Source organism: Geotrypetes seraphini, chromosome 5 (assembly GCF_902459505.1).
Source record: "Geotrypetes seraphini chromosome 5, aGeoSer1.1, whole genome shotgun sequence".
NCBI classification, from domain to species: domain Eukaryota; kingdom Metazoa; phylum Chordata; class Amphibia; order Gymnophiona; family Dermophiidae; genus Geotrypetes; species Geotrypetes seraphini.
This window is the reverse complement of record NC_047088.1, coordinates 142716680-142740470: the sequence shown is the minus strand read 5'-3', so window position 1 is coordinate 142740470 and position 23791 is coordinate 142716680. Positions and strand designations below refer to the sequence as shown.

Sequence of the window (23791 nt, the reverse complement as noted above, 5' to 3'; positions counted from 1 at the left end):
TCCAGAAAGAAATAAAGACACTACTGTTCAAGAAATTCCTGAAATCGACTTAATACCGCAAGCACCTTCCCATTTCCCCAAAGCATCCTGATCTACTCTTTACCTCCCTTGGAAATTGCCAGATATCATCTTTTGTAATCTGCCTTGAACCACAAGGTAATGGCGGAATAAAAATCACTAATGTAATGTAATGTGGATTGACCAATTGGAATATAACAATATTTATTGCCGTTATTTAAAAGAACACATTTCAAACTATGTTTTGAACTGTCAATAAAAAGATGCCACTTGGGTTATATTCTGAAAGACCCATTTCTTCAGAAGGTTTCCGATGTCATTACAGAATACTAAGTTGAAATCTTTGGTAAAGAATGGCAGCAAGTCCTTTTCTCTCCTTTGAGAAAATGTAATTTTCATTCCATGCTGAAATACATTCTTTTCATTTAGTCTGGAAGCAAGCAATTCAGAAGACTCCTTGGAAAGATCTAAGTCCTTGATCATATCACTCAATTCTTTCTGGTCAAAATATTCACTATGTGAGGTTGTTTGGGATTCACTGTCACTGCCCCCACTTTCTTTACCTTGTTTGATATCAGATATGCAAGACTCATCCTCTGAGAGCTGTAGTAGCTCATGGAAAGGTGGAATGGGTACAAGATCCGAGTGCAGAACAGATCTCCTGGCTAAAGGTAGATGAGGGTAAGACCACTTGTCACGATTATTTCAATTGATGCCTATGACATTAACAATACAAAAATAACAGTCATCAAAGTGTTTTTTTGGTTCCCTCCAAACCATTGGCACTCCAAATTTCAAGCAGCTTCTCTTTCCATTTGTCTACTGGTGCAAATGTTCCGTACAAGTTTTGCCCATGGCTTATCTTGATCTCTAAGCTTGCCACCAAAATAACCTACATATGCTCTTTTTACAAACTTAGAAACAGATTTCCTACTTGCTTTCAGTGTGTACTCCCTACAAATATAGCAAAATACATTGGGTTGATTCAAGCAGCTCCATCTTGAAGTAGCTATAACATTTACAGTGTTCGATCTGCAAAAATGATATGAGTGGGAATATACACACACCTCCTATTATAACTATTATACAGTTAAGTTACTTACTTTTTACAATCCAGTGTTTTGGATATAAAACTACAATTGGAAATATATAAACACTCACTATATCTGCTAATTTGTACAGAAAAACACAAACCAGGTAACAGAAGACAAAGTTGAAAAATCCATTAAAATTCAAATCTATGTGCAACTGTTTTAAACAGATCAAGTTGAGAAACCTTTGAAATACAAATTTATGTAGGCTAAAGAAATCATGTTTACCATCTAAATATTTTGCACATAATTATGTAATATAACAGAAGAAAGGCGATTTTGTCATTTGAACTTTACATTTTTATGCCAGTGTGCATTATAAGAAAGGACGTATGTTTGTTTGTTTATTTAAGATTTGATATACCGCTCCTGCATTTTACTGACCTAAGTGGTTTACAATGTATCAAACTAAAGTGAAATTAGATACTTGAGGAAAAACTACCTTTTCTGTCCCAAAGGCTCACAATCTAGCTAAACTAAAAATATGTAATAACAACATATAATATATTTCCAAGATCAAAAATCAAAGAGATAGAAAATAGAAATAATGAAAGAAGATAAAAAATTAAAAATAAAACAAAACAAATTTAAGAGATAGATAAGTCTCTGAAGCTGCCTGATAGCAAACAGTCATATTTTAGTTCAGGTCTTAATACAACTCCCGGCATAGCACACTTCACAGATCTGTCACTGACAGAGCTTGAGAGCATCAAACATTTCTAAAACATATCCACTAAAACTGTTATATGAAATAAATAAACCCAAATCAACACAAATCAGTACAAATTAATACATATTAAGGCAGATTGCGGTCCCCATTCCATTATTCAATTCTGGAGAGCCATTTGAAAAAAATGTGCTTTTTTGATGTCTCTTAAAATTTTGAAATGATTCTTCCTTCCTTACCTCTATTGGTAAATTGTTCCACAATATTGGAACCAAGTAGAAAAATGCACCATTTCTGGTTGAGGCAAGGTGAGTCTTTGAGATATGGGGAACAGCTACTCTATTGTCATTTAAAGATCTCAACGAGATCTCAACGAGCGACTAGGTGTGTAAAATAACACTAGATTAGAGAGATATAATAATAATAGTAATAACAACTTTATTCTTGTATACCGCATAACCATGGAAGTTCTATGCGGTTAACAGAAGAAGAGACTGTACAATTACAGCGAAGATACAATTTCGTTAATGTTACATTAACATTTTGGACAATGCATTTTTCAATCAAGTTAAATTTACAAATTTACAAATTTCAATCAAGTTAAATTTACATTTTAGACAATATATTTACGGAGAAGTTAGTTTTTGAAGGTAGGTAATATAATCGGAGTAGTTATGTTTGCACAGTGAAGGGGAAGGGAGATCGAGTCGTCCCCCTTCACTGCACCGGAGGAGCAACGCGTTCGGCGGTTTGCCCCGCCCCCAGCAGCCACTTAGGCACCTGGCCTGCTTTTCCAGCCCTCTTAAGGGCTTTGCAGACCGGGCCTTTTTCCCTGTTCCAGCACAGTGAAGGGGAAGGGAGATCGAGTCGTCCCCCTTCACTGCACCGGAGGAGCAACGCGTTCGGCGGTTTGCCCCGCCCCCAGCAGCCACTTAGGCACCTGGCCTGCTTTTCCAGCCCTCTTAAGGGCTTTGCAGACCGGGCCTTTTTCCCTGTTCCAGCACAGTGAAGGGGAAGGGAGATCGAGTCGTCCCCCTTCACTGCACCGGAGGAGCAACGCGTTCGGCGGTTTGCCCCGCCCCCAGCAGCCACTTAGGCACCTGGCCTGCTTTTCCAGCCCTCTTAAGGGCTTTGCAGACCGGGCCTTTTTCCCTGTTCCAGCACAGTGAAGGGGAAGGGAGATCGAGTCGTCCCCCTTCACTGCACCGGAGGAGCAACGCGTTCGGCGGTTTGCCCCGCCCCCAGCAGCCACTTAGGCACCTGGCCTGCTTTTCCAGCCCTCTTAAGGGCTTTGCAGACCGGGCCTTTTTCCCTGTTCCAGCACAGTGAAGGGGAAGGGAGATCGAGTCGTCCCCCTTCACTGCACCGGAGGAGCAACGTGTTCGGCGGTTTGCCCCGTCCCCAACAGCCACTTCGGCATCTGGCCTGCCTCTCCAGCCCTCTCAAGGGCTCAGCCGCCAAAGACCGACACCTAACTCAGTGTCACTAACTCCCGAGGGCCACGCACTATATTCCTTGACTCCCACTTGCGGCCTCCCTGATCTGATCATCTCCTCTCAAGTTCACAGATTTATTCTCTGTATCTACCCACGACTCCTATTTCAAACCTGTTACATATTTTTACCTTTAATTCCATCTTATGACCTGTTCATAGTCTCCTATACCTACACATCGCCCTCACTTAGTACAGATCTGTTCATAGTCCACCTCATCTTAAATGCTTCCAACCTCATTTTGAACTTTGATTCACAGAACTACGCTCTTCTTTCTTCCACTTCCCAGGCCTTCTGCTTCTACCTAGCTACCCCTCTCTAAGCTTCTCCCCTAGCCCTTCTCTTCCCCCAACACCCCTCAATCTCCCCCTTGCGAACCCAGTTTTGGTCTCCCCTTCACACTAGCCTCTCAGAATCTTTCTCCCCCCTCCTGACCAGGCCAACATTTCCAACATGACCAGCATCACTCATAATCTTCCCGCCTTTCTCCTCCTCTATTTGCTTAGCACAAGAGGCTGGATTACAAATGTCCTAGCATTCGAACCTATTTCAACCTACACCACTTGGACTAGAATCCCCGGTCCTGACAAATTCCTCCGCCCTCATCGATTTATACACGATTGCACAGAAGCAGGTCCTTTCCCAATTCCTGTGATCAATACCACCCACCACCCGCCTAGACCAACTCCTAAAAGAAAACGATCTCTAAAATATCTGCAACGTACGATACCCTCCTGCCCCCCACAACAATCCATTCTTCCTTGTGCCTACTTGAACATCCGCTCAGCTAGAAATAAGGCCCAGCTCATCAAAGACTGGCTGGAAGAAACTCGCTTAGACATTGTCCTCCTAACCGAAACATGGCTCATTTCCGACCAGGACCCCATCATAGGGGACATTCTCCCTCCACACTACAAAATTATCACTCTCTCAAGAAATTCAAAAAGAGGAGGTGGCCTCGCTATCATTCTCCATAATCACCTTCACTTCCATGTCCTAGACTCTAAATCAACCAAGGACCTAGAAATCCTCACCTGCAAAATTTCCAAAACAGACTGTATAGATAACCTAATCGTCACGCTATTCTATATACCCCCTAATAAATGGAATCAAGCAAAAGATGATTTCTACGAGCACCTTCTTGCGAACTCGTCAGCAGGTACCTACAATCTCTTAGCAGGAGACATCAACCTACATCTAGAACAGAAAGAGAACCCAAATGTCGCAGACCTTTTCTCCTTCCTCACGACACTAGGCTTCTCCAATCCCCCCCAAACCACAACCCATAACAAAGGCCACCACCTCGACCTCATCACCTTTCTCTCCAATACCAACACCACTCCCAATATAAGTCTCTCAGACCAAACCTGGTCAAATACCCCCTGGTCTGACCACCTCCTGTGCAATTTTGAACTAGCCTGGCACAAAAAACAACCTGACAAAAAGCCTAACCCCATCCATACAAAGCAATTCATCTGGACAAGAGAACATCTTAATCCAGCAGACTTCTGGTCACACTACACTCTCATCTCCGACTCCGACGTAGACCCCAACTTCCACCTAAATTGGGAAAAATTTAGCGACCAGGTTCTTAACACCACTGTCCCTCTTAAACTTCGCTCGAAAACTCTTCGCCCCTCAAACAGCTGGTTTGACGCGGACCTCCTGACCATAAAACGAGAAGTCCGGAAACATGAAAGAATCTGGCGTAAATCAGGGACTGATTTAGACAGACTTACCTGGCGACTGAAAGTCAAAGAATACAAAAAACAGATCATCGATAAGCGCAGTAAACACTACTCCCAACTAATAAACTCCCCTTCTCTAAACAGCAAAGCACTTTTTAGACTAGTTAACTCTCTATTCGACATAGACTCTCACAAACGCCCCACCTCCGACCTCCCTCCCTCCGCAATCACTCTAGCCGACCACTTCGCGAACAAAATCCACACTCTAAAACTGTCTCTTTCAGCTCACAGCCCCGATCCCCCACTCAACCTACGCGCAGCAGACACAGAAGGTTCAATAGCCGACATGTCCTGGACCTCCTTTGTAAATCCTGACTGGAATCTATTCCTCGAACTTTATTCTAAATACGCCAATTCCAACTGCCTATTAGACACTTGTCCTCCCACCATCATGAAATGCGCCCCCCCATCATTCAAAGCAGAACTCTTCAATTGGGTATCTCTATGCCTGTCCACTGGACACTTCCCGTCCGAACTTGGCCACATCCTCATTTCCCCTATCCCTAAACAACCCAAGGAGCCAATCTCTTCCATCACCAACTACAGACCCATCGCCAACATTCCACTCTTCCAAAAACTCATGGAAGGTCTTGTCAACAACAACCTTACGAATTACCTCGACAAGTACAATATTCTTCATGACTCCCAGTCCGGTTTCCGCCCAAATCATAGCACCGAAACCGTCCTAGCTGCCCTGACAAATTACCTCCTCCACCTGTTCTCACTGGGTAAAAGCGCCCTGATACTTCAATTCGATTTGAGTAGTGCCTTCGACCTGGTCGACCACGACATTATGCTCAACTGCCTTGACTCCATCGGCATCTCCGGTCAGGTAATAGATTGGTTCACAGGCTTCCTAACCAACCGTACCTACCAGGTCCACAGTAATGGAGCCTTCTCCCACCACTGGCGTAACCCTTGTGGAGTCCCACAAGGCTCTCCCCTATCCCCCTCCCTATTCAATATTTACTTGACCCCTCTGGCACGAAGCCTAGCAAACTCTAACCTAAAATCGTTCATATATGCAGATGACATCACCATCATTGTTCCCATTACCTCACTCACTCCAGAAACGGAAAAACTCATCGCATCTATCCTCACCAAGTTAGAACTGTGGACCTCAAAACTCAAATTAAAATTGAACTCTGAAAAAACCAAAATCTTCCTAGCGAGTCCCAACCACAAATTAACAAACACTTCCCTCAGATTGAATGGGCTAGATTACCCTATCTTACCCACCATAAAAATCCTTGGAGTCATCCTGGACCGCACCCTAACCTTCGATGACCATACCAGTGCCCAGGTGAAAAAATGTTTCTGTACCCTCTGGAAACTGCGCACCATCAAACGTTACTTCGACCACCAAGCCTTCCGTCTACTCGTCCAATCTCTGGTATTAAGCATATTAGACTACTGCAACATTATTTACCTGGGATCCTATAAAAATACCATCAAACGTCTTAGAACAGTCCAAAATGCGGCCGTCCGCCTCATCTATGATCTCAAAAAATACGACCATGTTAGCCCCTACTACACCAAACTCCATTGGCTCCCAGTAGAGGCAAGGATCATCTTTAAGTTCGCCTGCCTCTGTTTCAAAACTCTAACAGGATCTTCCCCAATCTACTTGTCTGAGCACCTTGAAATAGCAGGCCCCTCTCGCACACGAAACGCCCACCTATTCACCTTTCCCTCCCTAAAAGGCTGCCTCTACAAGAGATTCACTGATAGAACCCTAGCATTCCAAGCGGGCAAATGGAACAATTGCCTTACCGCCCTCATCTCCAACTCTCCACCCTACCACCTGTTCAGGAAGTCACTAAAAACCTACCTCTTCGACAAATTCCGCTAACGCTGCCTTCCCCCCTTCCCTGCACCCTCCTGACCTCGACATGCCTCCATTCCCTCTGACTACGCCCCCCTCCCAAGCCACTATGGCCTCTCTTTCTCAAGCTCTGTTTTATCTAATTGCCCTGCCTTTTCATAGCCTCATATTTAACATCACTGTAAATGTACCACCGCTTTAACATGGAACATCGCTGTATACGTACAGTCTCTTCTTTAGTATATGCCTTTTTATTACTGCTATTTATGTAACATCTTTGTAAATGTAATAACACTGTAATATGTATCATCGCTGTAAATGTACAGTCTCTTCTATTGTTAACCGCATTGAACTTCCATGGTATTGCGGGATACAAGAATAAAGTTATTATTATTATTATTATTATGAGTTACTGCAGCAGAGTTACAAATGGAAGAGTTACATATGGCGGTAAAGAGTCTGGGGAGGGTCGAGGTCAGAGGAGGAGGAGGGAGGGGAGGAGAACGTTCAGAGGAATTTGAAAAAAGAGGTAGGTTTTAGTTAACTTCCTGAAAGTTTGATAGGGGGGGAATTGGAGATGAGAGTGGAGAGGCATTTGCTCCATTTGCCCGCTTGGAATGCTAGGGATCGGTCGAGGAATTTTTTGTAGAGGCAGCCCTTCGGGGAGGGAAAAGAAAACAGGTAGGTATTTCGAGTACGAGAGGGGCTTGCAATTTCGAGGTGCTCAGATAGGTAAGTTGGAGAAGAGCCTGCTAAGGTTTTGAAGCAGAGGCAGGCGAATTTAAAGAAGATTCTTGCCTCCACCGGCAGCCAGTGGAGTTTGGAGTAATAGGGGCTGACGTTGTCATATTTTTTGAGGCCGAAAATGGTTGTAACTCAAATAATGCCCTATGTGTAGAAGTAAACAAATAGTTGTGAAACAAAGGTCATTATACATAAAAAAAATATGGGCAATTTAAATACATAAATTTCCCATTCAAAAAAAGAAAGCTTGTAATGACATCCCAATTCTGCAAAAGAGATCTTTTAAATAGTGGTAAAAAAAATTAATAAATTCAACCATATCTAAGAAACTAGAGCTGATGCGGTCTATCCAATGCAATTTTCTGAATCAACGCCCTAAATAACCCAGGAATAGGTCAAAAAACCCAAGGCACCAAGAAACACATTTTTTTTGTTGATTTGTGTTATGGATTAAGAACTGGTTGAAAGATAGGAAACAGAATAGGTTTAAATATTCTAAATGGATAAGGGTAAATAGTGGGGTTCTCCAGGGGTCTGTGCTGGGACTGCTGCTTTTTAACATAATGATTTAGAGATGGTAATAAACTAGTAATATAATTAAATTTCTTGATGACACAAAGGGCTCCTTTTACTAAGTCGCGCTAGCGGGGTTAACACGTGTGACTTTTCATCACGCACTAACCCCCATGCTGGCCCAAAACTACCGCCTGCTCAAGAGGAGGCAGTAGCGGCTAGTGCATCACGTGGTTTAGCGCAGCTTAGTAAAAGGAGCCCAAAGTTGTTCAAAGTTGTCAGATTGCAAGAGAACCTTGTGAGACTGGGAGCCCAGACGTCAAAATGGCAAATGATGTTTAATCTGAGAACGTACAAAGTGATGCATGGAAAGAGGAACCCGAGCTATAGCTATGTGATGCAGGGTTCTACGTTAGGAGTCGCTGCCCAGGAAAAGCATCTAGGTATCATCGTTGAGGATATGTTGAAACCCTCAGCTCAATGTAAGGTGGCGGCCAAGAAAGCAAATAAAATGTTAGGAATTATCAGGAAAGGAATGGAAAACAAAGATGAAAATGTTATAATGCCCTTGTATCGCTCTATGGTATGGCCGCATCTCGAATACTGTGTGCAGTTCTGATCGCTGTATCTCAAAAAAGATTTAGCGGAATTAGAAAAGGTATAGAGAAGTGTGATGAAAGTGATAAAAGGGATGAGATGACTTCCTGTGAGGAAAGGCTAGAGTGGCTAGGGCTCGTCAGCTTGGAGAAGAGAGAGCTCAGGGGGTGATATGATAGATGTCTATAAAATACTGGTGGATTGGAAAGGGCAGATGTGAATCGCTTGTTTACTCTTTCCAAAAATACTAGGACTGATGAAACTACTAAGTAGTAGTTTTAAAACAAACCAGTTAAATATTTCTTCACACAATGTGTAATTAAACTCTTGAATTTGTTGCCAGTAAATGTAGTGAAATCAGTTAGCTTAGCAGGGTTTAGAAAGGGAAAGCCTAGGAAGCAAAAACATTGGTCCTCTTTGAAGCTAGGTTCCAGGAGCACCAGGGCAACAGAGTCTCTGATACCTGAGAAGCACAAGAACTGAGAGGGCCACTTTCCTTCTTTAGTGGAGATGCTTACACTCCAGTCTTGGGGCAGCCATGTTCTTATTTTTGGCTTGACACGACACTTCTCCAGGCTGTCTCTGAACCAGCTTCCCAGCCTTTGCCAATGTTTGTGCTCGATGAGCAGTCCCAGGACATGCTCAGGTAGGATCTGCCGCAGATTTCCAGTTACACTTCACTCAGGCATCGAGGGCGCTTTCGCCTGCTGCACATCAGCCTCAGCTACTTCCTGAGGCCCAGATTCTGCCTGTGGAGCAATCTTCAATGCTGGCACCTCAATGGACATCAACTTTGACCCATGAAGTACTGCTTGCAAATTCAAGTGAGGAAGCTTTTCCAGAATCTGAGGGTAAGACTATATCTGAGCACCCTTTGGGGCATAGGCAGTGTCCCACTGAACTGGAGCAGGCATATACTCACTCCGTCTTTCCAGAGTACTTTAAGGAGTCTGATTTGGATCATTTATGGCAGTCAGAGGAGGATCCACACAACTACTTGGAGGAGTCCTTTGGTATCCCTTCTGATCCCTCCCCATCACAAGAAAGCTTAAATCCCTACATCTCTCAATGGTTTTATAAAGGGGATGGTGTCTGCTATCCCATTTAAGTTGGAGACTGAGTAAGCCCAGAGCTGAAATTCTATCAGTGTTGTACTACAAATCTCCTTCCAAGAAAGAGGTCAGGGCTCCATTACATCCTATTCTGAAAGATGAACTGAAAATTTCCTCTCTCAGTGCAGGTCATACCAAAGAAGGTGGATATGCAATATCATATCCAAAAGACTCCCAGATTTTAAAGAGCACTATTGCCTTACTACTCCTTGGTAGTTGAATCTGCCCTCAAATGGGCCAGAAGTTCCAGGACTCATGCCTCAGCTCCCCCAAGTAAAGAGGCCAAGACTCTGGATTAATTTGTGAGAAAACTATAGCAGATAACCTCAATGTTCATTGCCTGCAATCAGACCTACTAGTTCTACATGAGCCTTTACTCAAAATTTTTGACACATACTGCACTTTGCCTCATGGACTCTTTACATCAGGAACAAGCTGTAGAGCTTCGCCAGTTGACCAAGAAACAGCTGGAGTGCAGGACTTATTTAGCCAGGGGTACTATGATACTTTTGATATTCCATCCAGGATCTCTGCTATGGGTGTGAGGATGTGTCAACTCTCATGGCTTTGTATCTCTGACCTAGAATCAGTAGTTCAAAAGAGACTTGTAAATGTACCTTGCTGAGGTGATAGCCTTTTTGTGGACAAGGTGGAGGAAACTGCTGACCTCATTAAAAAACGTACTGACACCATCCAATTCCTCTCTCGGCAGCCTTCACCTTATCCTCCTGAACTAGGAGGTTTTTGATTTGGCCTAGGCGGAGCCCCTACTATACTCAAAGACATAGATTTCCTCCACCTGCCCACTGTTCTCAGGAGGCCCAACCCCAGAAGCTCTTGCTATGCCAGCCCTGGACTCAGAAGTCTCAGCTGGCAGGGACAAGCTTTTGATCAACTCCAAGAGAGCATAGGCATAGTCTAAGTAACCATCCTGGATGGCCTACTGATAAGGGAGAGGCTGAATTTTTCTCTATCAGAGGGGGCCCCTTGTAACCTCTGACCAGTGGGTTCTTCAAATAATCCATCTAGGATATGTACTTCATTGTTGTCATAAAACCACCAGATTGCCCATCAAAAGCATCATTCATGAGCTCTCGCCACAAGCAAGTATTTGTAGAAGAAATTTCCACCCTTCTAAAGGCCAATGCGGTTGAATCCATGCCACCAGCGGAAGAACTGAAGAGATTCTATATCATGTATTTCCATGTGCCTAAAAAGACAAGGGGATTTTGTCCCTTCCTAGACCTAAGGGCCCTGAACAAATTTATAGTCAAAGAAAAGTTCAAGAGGGCGGCGAAAAGGTCAAACAGAATGCTAGGAATGATTAAGAAGGGGATCACGAACAGATCGGAGAAGGTTATCATGCCGCTGTACCTGGCCATGGTAAGCCCTCACCTGGAATACTGCGTCCAGCACTGATCACCGTACATGAAGAAAGACACTACTCGAAAGGGTCCAGAGAAGAGCGACTAAAATGGTAAAGGGGCTGGAGGAGTTGCCGTACAGTGAGAGATTAGAGAAACTGGGCCTCTTCTCCCTTGAAAAGAGGAGACTGAGAGGGGACGTGATCGAAACATTCAAGATAATGAAAGGAATACACTTAATAGTAAAGACAGGTTGTTCACCCGCTCCAAGGTAGGGAGAACGAGAGGACACTCTCTGAAGTTAAAAGGGGACAGATTCCGTATAAACGTAAGGAAGTTCTTCTTTACCCAGAAAGTGGTGGAAAACTGGAACGCTCTTCTGGAAACTGTTATAAGGGAAAACACCCTCAAGGGATTAAAAACAAAGTTAGCCAAGTTCCTGCTGAACCGGAACATATGCAGGTAGGGCTGGTCTCAGGGCACTGGTCTTTGACCTGGGGGCCGCCGCGGGAGCGGACTGCTGCACACGATGGACAGCTGGTCTAACCCAGCAGCGGCAACTTCTTATATTCTTATGATTTCCCTGAACATTCTTCTCCCAGTGATTCAGGAAAAAGTTTGTCTATGCTCTCTGGACTTGAAGGATGCTTATACCCACATTTTTATACTTCCTGTGACTGGCATCACTATGTAGACTGGGAGTTTATTTCCATACCTAGATGATTGGCTGGTCAAGAGCATATCACAGGAAAGGATGTGGGAGTCCATGCAGAAAACTATTCGGGTGTTAGAGCTCCTAGGGTTTGTTCTAAACTTCCCTGGGTCCCACCTGCATCCAGTACAACAATTGGAATACATAGGATCCTTGCTTGACACAGTACAAGCTCAGTCCTTCCTGTCTGTAGTGAGAACAGATGCCATGATTGCGCTCACTTGCAGATCTACTGCAGCAAGCAAATCACAGCTTAACAGATGGTGAGATTAGTGAAAACATGAGAATAGCCTTACTGGGTCAGACCAATGATCCATCAAACCCAGTAGCCCGTTCTCACGGTGGCCAATCCAGGTGACCAAAACCCAAGGAGTAACAATATTCAATACTACCGATCCAGGGCAAGCAGTGGCTTCCCCCGTGTCTTTCTCAATAACAGACTATATTTCTCCAGGAAATTGTCCAAACCTTTCTTAAAACCAGCTTACTATCTGCTCTTATCACAACCTCTGGCAATGTATTCCAGAGCTTAACTATTCTTTGAGTGAAAACAAATTCCTCCTATTGGTTTTACAAGTATTTCCTTGTAACTTCATCAAATGTCCCCTAGTCTTTGTAATTTTTGAAATGAGTGAAAAATAAATCCACTTGTACCCGTTCTACTCCACTCAGGATTTTGTAGACTTCAATCACATCTCCCCTCAGCTGTCTCTTTCCCAAGCCCTAACCTTTTAAAATCTTTCCTCATATGAGAGGAGTTCCATCCCCTTTATCATCTTGGTTGCTCTTTTTTGAACCTTTTCTAGCGCTACTATATCTTTCTTGAGACAAGGAGACCAGAATTGAATGCAATACTTCCTCCTCTCAGTCACCTGTGTTGTCTGAAACGGGCCTTTCCCTCCCAGACCAGGAAGGGGCCTAAGGCTCTGATTGGCCTGGATGCCTAAGGCCCCTCTAGTCCAGATTAATCCAGGGAGGGGCCTGAGGCTCTGATTGGCCTAAGTTGTTTAAGGACCCTCCCATAAGCGGGACTTTAAACATCCTGGGCCAATCAGAGCCTCAGGCCCCTCCCCAGTGCATCCCAAAATGCACCAGGGAGGGGAAGGCCCATTTTAGGAGTAAACAATTTTTATTGACAAAAAAAAACCAATGCGGAGCCAAAGTAAAACTTCAAAGTACAGAATACAACAAAATAATGGGGAAGTCCACTAGAACCAAATATAACAATACCAAGGCATGTGTTGTTTTAATCCCAATCCCGGTGAATCCCTAGAAATCCTCCTACCCCTCCCCCCGGTTGAAAGCCCCCCTCCACTCGAGGAAGTAGGCCCGGGGCTGTTACCTCAGTGCCACTTGAGAGTCCAAAGGGGAAGGCCCATTTTAGATGACGCAGACAGCTGGGAGAAGAGAGTCCGCATCCCTCTGGGTCATCTATTTTGAGGTAAGGGGAGGGGGTGGTGGAGACGGAGGAGGGGGGTCACTTGCCATCAGGGGCGGGGGGTTGGGTTGGGTCGTGGCAGGGATTTTAGGGCAGCAGGAGAGTGTGGGAATTTCTCGCATGTGGGGTATCTCTCGCACTGCTGGGGGGAGTGGGGGCAGGGCCGGATTAATCAATAGGCCCAGTAGGCAAGTGCCTAGTGCCCGAAACTGTGAGAGGGGCCCGCTGAAGGAAGATGATTCACCTTGCCATCAACGGCAACGGGCCCCCCTCCCGGCATCAACGGCAATGGGCCCCCCTCCCGGCATCAACTGCAATGCAGCCGGATCTGTTACTGGAAGGTCCCGCGATGACTGCTTCTGCCAGTCCATCCCCCTCCGATGTCACTTACTTGCTCCGGAAGATAGACCGGCAGACGCAATCATCGTGAGACCTTCCAGTAACTGATCCAGCTGCATTGCAGTTTATGCCGGGAGGGGGACCCATTGCCGTTAACGCGGGATGGGGCATTGCCCTTGCTGCGGGGGGGGGGATGTTGCCCTCAGCTGTTATAATGCTGCTTTCGGGCAAAGGAGCTCAGAGGGCAGAGCCAGCAGCAATTTTTGGAGGGGGAAAAAGGAGCATGGAAGGGTGGTGGAGGAAGAGAAAGGGTGGTGGAGGGAGAGAAGGGGCAGATGCTGATAGAATTGTGTGCAGGGAAAGGGAAGGATACTGGATGGAATTGGGTTGGAGGGAAAGAAAGGGGGCTGATGCTAATGGAAGTAGGGGGGAAGGGAAAGGAGCGAGTGAAATGCTAGACCATGGGGGTGTGGAAGAGGGAAGTGAAGAAGAGAGGAGAGAGATGGCGGACCATTGGAGGAGGGAATGGAAGAAGATGGATGCCAGACCAATGAGGGTGAAGGGAAAGATGGAAGGGGGAGGCATACAGTTTCTGGAAGTGGCACAGAAGGACAGAAGATGAAAGGAAGATATTGACAAGAAGATGAGGAGAGCAGCAACCAGACAAGACAAAGGTAGAAAAAAATTTCTATTTATTTATTTTTTTTGCTTTAGGGGACATGCATCGCTGTTTCTGTGGTGTTGCATTGTATGCAGAGTCCAGCTTCTTGGTGGTTTTATTTAACCTTTGTCTACGTATTTCTATTTTATCCCCCCTTTTACAAAACTGTAAAGCATTTTTTTAGCACAGGCCGTGGCTAAAAACCATACAACAGTTTTGTAAAAGGGGGGAGAGGTTAGTTTGTGATTACATATTCCATACTAGGTGAAGGTGTTTTCTGTGATCTGTTTGTATGAAAGACATGGTTTTTTGTTAGCGTTGACTAGCCTTGTTTGGCAAAATGCATCAGGCATGGTTCTTGTGAGAACCTTGAATTAACCTGATTTGAATCTCCTTATGTTCTGCCAATCTTCTTTTGTTTCATGTTGGATTCTTTGGTGGACTGCTTGCCTTGTTGTTTTGTTGCAAGTTAACATACATGAAGTGGAATGTACTAGAGGAGTTACAGTTGGTTGATGTAGAGTGAGGCAGTTGAGAGGCATTGTAAACTTGGTTAGTAATATAGACTTATATTTCGGATAGTATTACTGCTTTATATTTGAACACTTTTATATATGCATGGAAAGGGTTCAGAGTTAAAGTCCTGGGTAAGTAGGTGGGAAGGGAAGGAAGGGGGATTTATTCAGAGATGTTTGGGGGTTGCATAGAAGAAAAACTGTGCACTGGTATGCTAATCTTTGTTTGTTTTGAATTTAAAAAAAAAAAAGAAATACAAGTGGCAGTGGCGTACCAAGGGGAGGGGCGGGGGGGGGGCGGTCTGCCCAAGGTGCAAGCTTCAAGGGGGTGCACAGCCGGCCGGGTCCTGAAGCTCCCACGCTGCTCAAAACAGCACTTCAACGGTGCTGCTGACTCTGCTCTGAAATATGAGTCGGCAGCCGCGCTGAAGTGCAACAAGGTCCTGTGATGACTACTTCTTCCTCTGCTCTGGAAGAGGTAAGTGACATCAGGGGGGGAGGGGTGAACCGGCAGCCGCAGTCATCGCGGGACCTTGCCGCAAATCCCTGCGTCTACCAGCCCAGAGGCAGCAGAAGTAGTCATTGTGGGACTTTGCTGATTTCGATGGAGAAAGAAAGGAGCATAGCAGGGTGGTAGAAGGAGAAAAAGGAGGTCAGGGTGGTATGGAAGGGTGGTGAAGGGAGAGAAATGGGGTCTGGATGGTAATGAAGGGTGTGGAGGGTGAGAAAGGGGGTCAGGGTGGTATGGAAGCATGGTGAAGAGTGAGAAAGGGGGTCAGGGTGGTAAGGAAGGGTGTGGAGGGTGAGAAAGGGGGTCAGGGTGGTATGGAAACGTGGTGAAGGGAGAGAAATGGGGTCAGGGTGGTATGGAAGGGTGTGGAGGGTGAGAAAGGGGGTCAGGGTGGTATGGAAGCATGGTGAAGGGTGAGAAAGGGGGTCAGGGTGGTATGGAAGCGTGGTGAAGGGAGAGAAAGGGGGCAGATGCTGATGGAAGTGGGGGCAAGGGAGAGGAGAGAGTGAAATACCAGACCATGGGGGGTGTGGGAGAGGGAAGGAGAGGAGAGAGATGCCAGACCATTGGAGAAGGGAAGGGAAGAAGATGGATGCCAGACCAATGGGGGTGAAGGGAGAGATGGAAGGGGGGAGGCATAAAGTTTCTGTAAGGGAAATAGAAGGAGAGAAGATGCCATATAGAAGGGGCAGAGAGAGGGTAGACAGTGGATGAAAGGAAAAGAGTGACAAGAAGATGAGGAAAGCAAAAACCAGAGAAGACAAGGTAGAAAAAAATTATATATTTTTTTTTTTTGCTTTAGGGGAGATGCATCGCTATTTCTGTTGTGTTGCATTGTATGCAGAGTCCAGCTTCTTAGTGCTTCAGTTTAACCTTTGTCTAAGTATTTTTATTCTATCTCCCCATTTATAAAACTGTAGAGCGTTTTTTAGCATTGGCTGTTACTACCATGGCTAAAAACCACACTACAGTTTTGTAAAAGGGGGAGGGGTTAGTTTGTGATTTACATACTAAGCGAATGTGTTTTCTGTGTTCTGTGTGTTCGAAAAGACATGGTTTTCTGTTAGGATTGACTGTGTAGGATCGATCTGTACTAGTCTGGCTTGTTTAGTTTTACAATGGGTTTATTGATGTACTGCTCACTGCAGTATGGAAGATGCTGCCTTTTCCTAGGTACACTCTTGTGTGACATGTGGATTGTTACTAAAAATCATGTTTTTCATACAGATGGGGGGTGTCAAAAAATGATGGGCCCCGGGTGTCACCTATGCTACGTATGCCACTGACAAGTGGAAATAAAGAAGTAAATAAGAAAACAGATAAATGGGGGCGGGACATGGGCAGGGTGGGGGCGGGACATGGGCAGGGTAGGGGCGGGGCAGGGCCAGGGGGGCCCAGTGTACTTGTGTGCCTAGGGGCCCTCGAAGAATTAATCCTGCCCTGGGTGGGGGGAGTTGTTGGTTGACAGCGGGAGAGATTGAACATCTCTCCCGCTGTTGTATTTTAGGAGGAATTTTTCTTGATGTGTTTTTTCTGCACATGTGCCCATTGCTAGCACCAGCGATGGGCACATGCAAATTTAGCAATCTTCGCTCCTGTCCGCCGACCTCATTTGCATATGTGATTTTTTTAATGTCTCGCTTTTTTAGATTCGCTATCAAAACAGCTGCATTAGCAGACTGTCACTTTTTAATGCAGGTTTTTTGAGAATCCTGGCCTGAGTAAGTTTAGAAAGGAAAACATGACTGGGAAATTATAGTGAGAGGATCAACATAATTTGACTATAATTTGTTATTATAATTGAAGAAGTTTTACCTTTCTTTTTGATAATTCTTTCTTCCTCCTCTTTCAGGTCATTGAAGGCAAGTTGGCTCCATTTCTGGGGAAGGTGATCAAGTTTGCAACTTCTCATGTCTACAACTGTAGTCTTTGCAGCCAGAAGGGTTTTATATGTGAACTCTGTAATAATGGAGAGATCCTTTATCCCTTTGAGACTGTTTCTACAAGCAGGTACAGTAATGAATGTTTCTTGATATTCCAAAACATACACACCTATTAGAAGATAAGATGATACTGTAAATATATTATCACTGTATACAGTTTAAATTAAAACTTGATATACAGGCAGTCCCCTGGGTCAGAACGAGTTCCATTTTTTAAACCATGCTTAAGTTGAATTTGTATGTAACTCAGATCCTGTATGGTAAACAGTCTATAAAAACATTAATCATTAAAGAAACAGTCTACAAAACAGAGTACTGCAGTCTAAATAGAAATAAAAGATTGGAGGTTTACCCTTACTTTTGTTCTTCAGCCATCCCACTTTCCCTCTCCACTACCACCATATCCATTTCTCCCTCTCATCTCTCTCTTCTCCATGTATCTGTACCTCACACCTCTTCCACCACCATCTCCAATATTTCTTTCTTTTTCCCTCCCTATGCCCAACAGTTCACCTCTTTCTTCATTTCCCTATGTGCACTGTCTCTTTCCCTCTCACTCAGGCACCCATGCCCAACAATTCTCTCTTTCTATTCCCTCCCTACCTCAGCATCTCTTTCTCTTCCTCCCTCCATTGTTCTATCCTATCTCCCAAGTTCATGCTCCCTCCCTCCTTCCTTCCATCCTTTGTCCGTGTTTGTGCTCCCTCCTTTCCTTCTGTGTCCCAACGCGACCCTGCATCTCTCTTCCTGTGCCAACATGCTCCTTCTTCCTCCCTTCCAGTCCAAACGTGACCTACCTCCTCCCTTCTGTATTCCAACACACCCCTTGTCATCTTTTCCTTCGTTCTGCATCCCAAATTTGTGCTTCCCGCGGGTGTTTACATCCTCTGGATGGCTCTCTCCTCTCAGTGGCACTTCTCTTTGTGAAGCCGTGTCTGCTGGTTTCTGCATGCGACTCATGGCTGACCTGGAAGCCTTCACTCTGACGTGAGGGAAGGCTTCCGGGTCAGCCGCGAGCCTCATGCTGGAACCAGTGGCTGCGGCTTCGAGAAGAGACGTGCCACTGGGAGGAAAGAGCCAACCAGAGGAGTTAAACACCTTCGGGAGGCATGAAGGGGCTGCCAGGTCAGCTTTGATCCACGGCTTTGTAAAGAGAACTGCAATGGGAGTAGGGAGCTGGCCAGAGGAAGTAAACACCTGTGGAAAACATGCATTTGGGACGCAGAACAGAGGGAAAGACAATGAGAGGCGCATTGAGAGAGGGAAAGGAGGAGGAGGGTTGTATTTGGAAAGGAGGGGAGGAAGAAAGGGGTGCGTTGACACAGGAAGGGAGAGGCAGGACCCCGATCTGTAAATACAAGTTTGACATAAGTCAGGTGCTCTTAAACTGGGGACTGCCTGTACCTCCTTTTCTTTGTTGAAGGTCAAGGAGGTGTTCAAATCTAAAACAGCAAAAAGCATAAATAGAAACAGGAAAAGAAATTCATTAAGATAGGAAACAATTCATTGATTTGCAAGATATAATTCCAAACAGTTAAATCATAACAAATAGGGTTAAAATATAGAATCAAATTCAGTGCTTTTATGCTGTAAAACAGGCACACTTTGCATGTGGTTGTATGCAACTAAATTAGGTGAAGTGTTAAAAGCTATTTGAAAATAGTGTGTTTTTAGTAGAGTTTTAAAATGATTTAGTGAAAGTTATGATCTGATATTAGGAGGAAGATTATTCCAGAGATTTGGCCTGGTAGTTTTGTAGTGGGTGCATCTGGGAAAGAATAGAACTAAACCATTGGAATCAAGAAAACAAAGAAAAATGAGATGGGATACAGTCCTGTGAAAAAATTAGGACACCCCATGAAATATTCAGTTCTTTCTTTTTTTATTTTATTTTATAAATCTTTATTAATTTTCAATTCAAGAACAGTGCATTAAATATATACATACAATTAATATCATAGACAGCACTTACAATTTATCAATGAATACAACAAAATATATTAACCCCCCCCACCCTCCCTGGAAAACAAAGTGATGTAATTGCAGATAAACAACAAAACATTTCCTTGATTTAGTCATGAAATTAAAGATATCCACAAAAATGTGTATTCTAACGAATAAATTAGGACACCCCCACATATTCTCCCACTTAAAGTGGCTCAAATCATACACAGGTGTATCACATCAGGTGCACATGATTAGAATATCGTTACTCAGCATTTTAAAGGAAATGTGCCCTACTTAAAACCTCAGACATTTAGTTTGGTGTGCTCATGACTGCTGCGGTGAGAGTGAGATCAAAAGAGCTGTCTGAGGCCTTCAGAAAGAAGATTGTAGCAGCTTATAAATTTGGCAAGGGATTTAAAAAGATCTCGAAAGAATTTGACATTAGACATTCCACGGTGCGGAAAAAGATTTGACATCGATATGTGAACATTTCTTAAGAAAGAACTGAATATTTCATGGGGTGTCCTAATTTTTTTCACGTGCTGTATATAGAATAACCAATGAAGAGAGATGAGGGTTTACCTGTTTGCCACTTGAATTGGATTTCCAGCTCAAGCTTCTACCTCCTGGGTTGGCTGGGACTGGGAGCAGAAGATGCTCTGGTGCATGACTCCTAGCTTAGAATTGTTGCTGCCTACTCTGGATTAAAGTAAATTGAGAGGGAATAGAAGGAGAAATCCATGAAGCTGTGAATTGAGAGTTTATGATGCCGGTTCCCAGCTCTGATTCCAAATGAGCAGGAAACACTACGGAACGGCAATATTAAATAAATAAAAAAATTTTGTTTTGTGTTAAATATGAGTGCAGTGTTCACAAAAGTTCTGTTTTGAAAAGATATTTTGCAGTAATTAAAGAAAAACTGCATTTGTTGATATTAAACTTTAACTTTATTTGATATTTCTCTTGTCATCATGAGCATTATCTCATATTTCCCTAGTGGCGCCATATTCTCTCTTTATTTTGCTTGGAACACATTACATAATGTCACCTTTAAAGCATTAGGAGCCAGACGTTCCATGAGGGTAGTATGAAAGGAACATGGGAGGTCATCAGACCAACATTTTGAAACTCATTTCTGCCTTTGGGAATTTGTCTGGATAGCCCATGTTTCCAGGTGCTGAGGAGGCCTTCACTTGACTGGACTTGGAAGCTTCTTTCTGTCTTATTGATAGAATCCTTATTAAGCATCCCTAGTTTGAGGCAGATAATGGCATTCTTGAAATGCCACTTGACTCAAAAGGGAGCATAGCAGAAGTTTCAGAGGAGGGACCAATGCCAGTGACTGCCTCAGAAGCCAGAATACTATCCTCTGGAGAGAAGAGGAGAGTCAAACCATTTAACGAGAATCCACAAATCTATAGGGGGATGTCATTCAGGAACAGGGGATAGGTCTGTTTCTTAAGCCTGGTAATCTGCTTGGTTCTTTGTCTAGGAGAAACCCCTCCCCCATCACCCCCAATAATCTTAGAAGCTAAATAGAGTGTCTAAGTCTCATGTGGAGAGTCTGTTTTCCTCTGGTAACTTTGAGAGTGTTTTCTTGTTTGATTTTCCTATATGCCTGTCTCCTAAGCTAACTTATTATTTGGAACATTTATTTGAATATTTTGCTTGTTATCTTTTTTTCAGAATTTTGCACTGCTTTTGCTTCTTTAAGTGGCCTTTTTACCAAAGCTTAGCGCACACTAATGGACATTATGGGGGGTGCTGAAAAGTTCTCAGCCCAACCAAGAAGGGAATGATGTGGAGCCATGAAACTTACAAGTTCTTCCACATATTCACCTCTAAGTTCAACACACTTAGCATATTGCATCTGAAGTTTCTGTAACCCTTCCAAAAATACTCTATTGTCTTATCACTGAAATACTGCTCCGCTGCTGCAATCACCTCCAAATCACTTGAAAATTATCACCCTTTCAAATTCTTTTTAAGGTTTGGAAACAGATAGAGGAGGATTTGGTGAGTAGGGTGGATAGTCCATGCACTGAAACCTGTATTACGTCAAAACATCCATCGTTTTGTCAGCCTTGTGAGCAGGTGCATTGTCTTGCAAAAAGATAACTCCTTGCCCCAGCTTCCAAAAAGTTGGCACCAGCTCTCTGAAAAGGCTGCAAAATCAACTTGGAAGTGTCCACTTGATGTCGTTTCTTGTCAGCATTCAAATATTTGGGCACCCACTAGGCCAGGGGTGTCAAACTCAATCACATAAGGGGCTGAAATCTAAAACATAGGCTAAGTCACGGGCCAAATTTTTTATTAAGATATTTAGGGGACCTTTTATTAAGATATGCTAACCGATTTAGCGCACGCTAAATGCGCACTTTAATAAAAGGATCCCTTAGTCTTAGTAGAAGTATAGATTTGCAACCTCTCCAACCTCACGCCGGCTCTATGATGTAAACAAAATAAATAAAAAAGACTTTTCTTTTCTCTTTTAGGTCCTAGTTCACACTTGCTATCTAATACCAGCTCTGGCAGGATACACATTTCAAATCTGACATATTGTAATCACAAAACAGAAAATAAAATTATTTTTTCTACCTTTTGTTGTCTGGTCATTATTCAAGTCATGTTGGTCCCAGGCCCTGATTGTCTTCTGATAACTCGCTTACCAGGGTCTCCTGTCCATTTGTCATTTTCTTCTTTCTCCATGTTAACCATCCATCTTCCATCTCTGTCTTTCCCTTTCATTTCCCTTCCATGGAGGTCTAGCATCTTTCCTTTTTTTCATCTCCAACCCTGCAGCTATAGCGTTGGACCCCACCATCCCCAGATCCACCATCTCTCCTTTTCTCAACTACGCTTTCATTCAGCATCTCTCCTTCCTTCCCCACCACCCCAGGGTCCACCATCTCTCCCTCCCTTTCTGTTCCCAACTACCCTCCTATTCAGTATCTCTATCCCCCCTCCACACTATTCCTTGTGTCCAACCTCTCTCCCTTTCTGTTCCTTCCCTCCCTCCATTCCATTGTCTACCATCTCTCTCCTTCACCTCTGTTTTAGACCCATTATTTCTTTCCCTCCCCTCTCAGTCCGGCATATGCATGTCTGGACCCCTCCTTCGCTCCCTCCTGGTACTTCTACACCAGGGACCATCCTCCACCCTGAAGGCCTGCATGTTTTCCCCCTTCTTCCCAGTCTCACCTTCAGATTTGGCCCGCCGTTCCTACCCTCCCACCATCCCGGCTTCATCTTCAAAGCAGTCTGCATAGGATCACTGGTCGGCTGTAGCAAACCTAGCAGGCTGTGTCAGCCACCACAGCATGTTCTCTCTGCCGCATTCCCTCCCCTCCTCTGATGAACAGGATTGCGGCAGAGGGAACGTACTGCGGAGGTCGATGGCAACCTGCGAGGTTCGCTGCAGCCAGCTGGCGATCCTCAGCAAGCTGCTTTGAAGAGGAGACCAGGAAGCTGGGATGAAGGGAGGACCATGCGAAGGCAGAGGAAGGTGCTCGTGAAGAGCAGAGGCAGCGATTCATGCTGGCGGGCCAGCATAAATATAAATTGATAAAAGTCTGGCGAGCAAACTTTTATTACTGGTCTACGTGCCAGAGTTTGACATGTCTGCACTAGGCTGACAGCTTCTACATACCCAGCTACTCGTGGATTATATACTCACAACATTCCCTGGATATCTGTAGTGTTTTTGCAATTGTTTTAGCCGATATTCTCTGATCTGCCAAAATCAGGTCATGGTCATGCTCAACAATTTCAGGAGTTGACACCATTTGAGGCCTCCTAGACCTTGCTGCATCTACTGTCTCAAAATTTCCACGCTGAAAGTTTATATACACCACTTCTTCACTGTGGAGTAGGATGGCATTTATCGCTCAGTGTTTGCATCATACATTCATGTATTTCCTTTGGAGTGTTCTTCTGCAGAAATAGGGATTTCATGATGGCTCAGAGTTCATACTTTTCGTTGATAAGGTTCAATCAATAATTTGAAAGAATGTCAAAACCTAGCATTACGATTCTGCAAATTTGCATTTTGCAAAATAAAATAACTATTTTAAACTACTGTACATTGGCAAAATAATGCTCAGAATTTAGGAAATTGGCTGGGCTGAGAACTTTTCAGCAACTCGTAGTGCATGCTCAATGCTGCACATCCTATTTTATACTCATGGACTATGTGGCACTTAGCACATGCCAATATCCATTAGCATGCATTAAGCTTTAGTAAAGGTAACCCTAAATTTGTTACTGTTTTTCTGTATTAAGACTACACTTGATTATACATGTAAAATCTTTGTTAATAGAAAGTTTTTTTAAAAGCAGATGTTGTGTAAGTTGCAAAATGATGAATGAGAAAAAGCCCACAAGATTTTATGGCATATCTTTTGTCCAAAGATTCACTTTTCTGCAACTTTGAGAAAGGGAAAAATTTGACAGAATATATTATAAAACTAAAACTTGGGCAAAAAATGTTCCAGAATATTTGCTCAATTTCTAAGTTGGCACTTCTTGCAAAAGCATTTCTTTCCACAATTTTT

At 43.9% G+C, this 23791-nt stretch overlaps 1 protein-coding gene across 6 annotated transcripts in view; it reads left to right on the top strand.

Annotated features, from left to right (window-relative positions):
- PLEKHM3 (pleckstrin homology domain containing M3) overlaps positions 1-23791 on the top strand; it is a 386793-nt gene that overhangs the window by 296804 nt on the left and 66198 nt on the right. For all 6 annotated transcript variants that reach the window (XM_033945256.1, XM_033945254.1, XM_033945259.1 and 3 more), the window contains one exon: positions 17201-17358. In XM_033945256.1, the coding sequence (XP_033801147.1) occupies positions 17201-17358 (158 nt within the window). The remainder of the gene's footprint in view (positions 1-17200; positions 17359-23791) is intronic.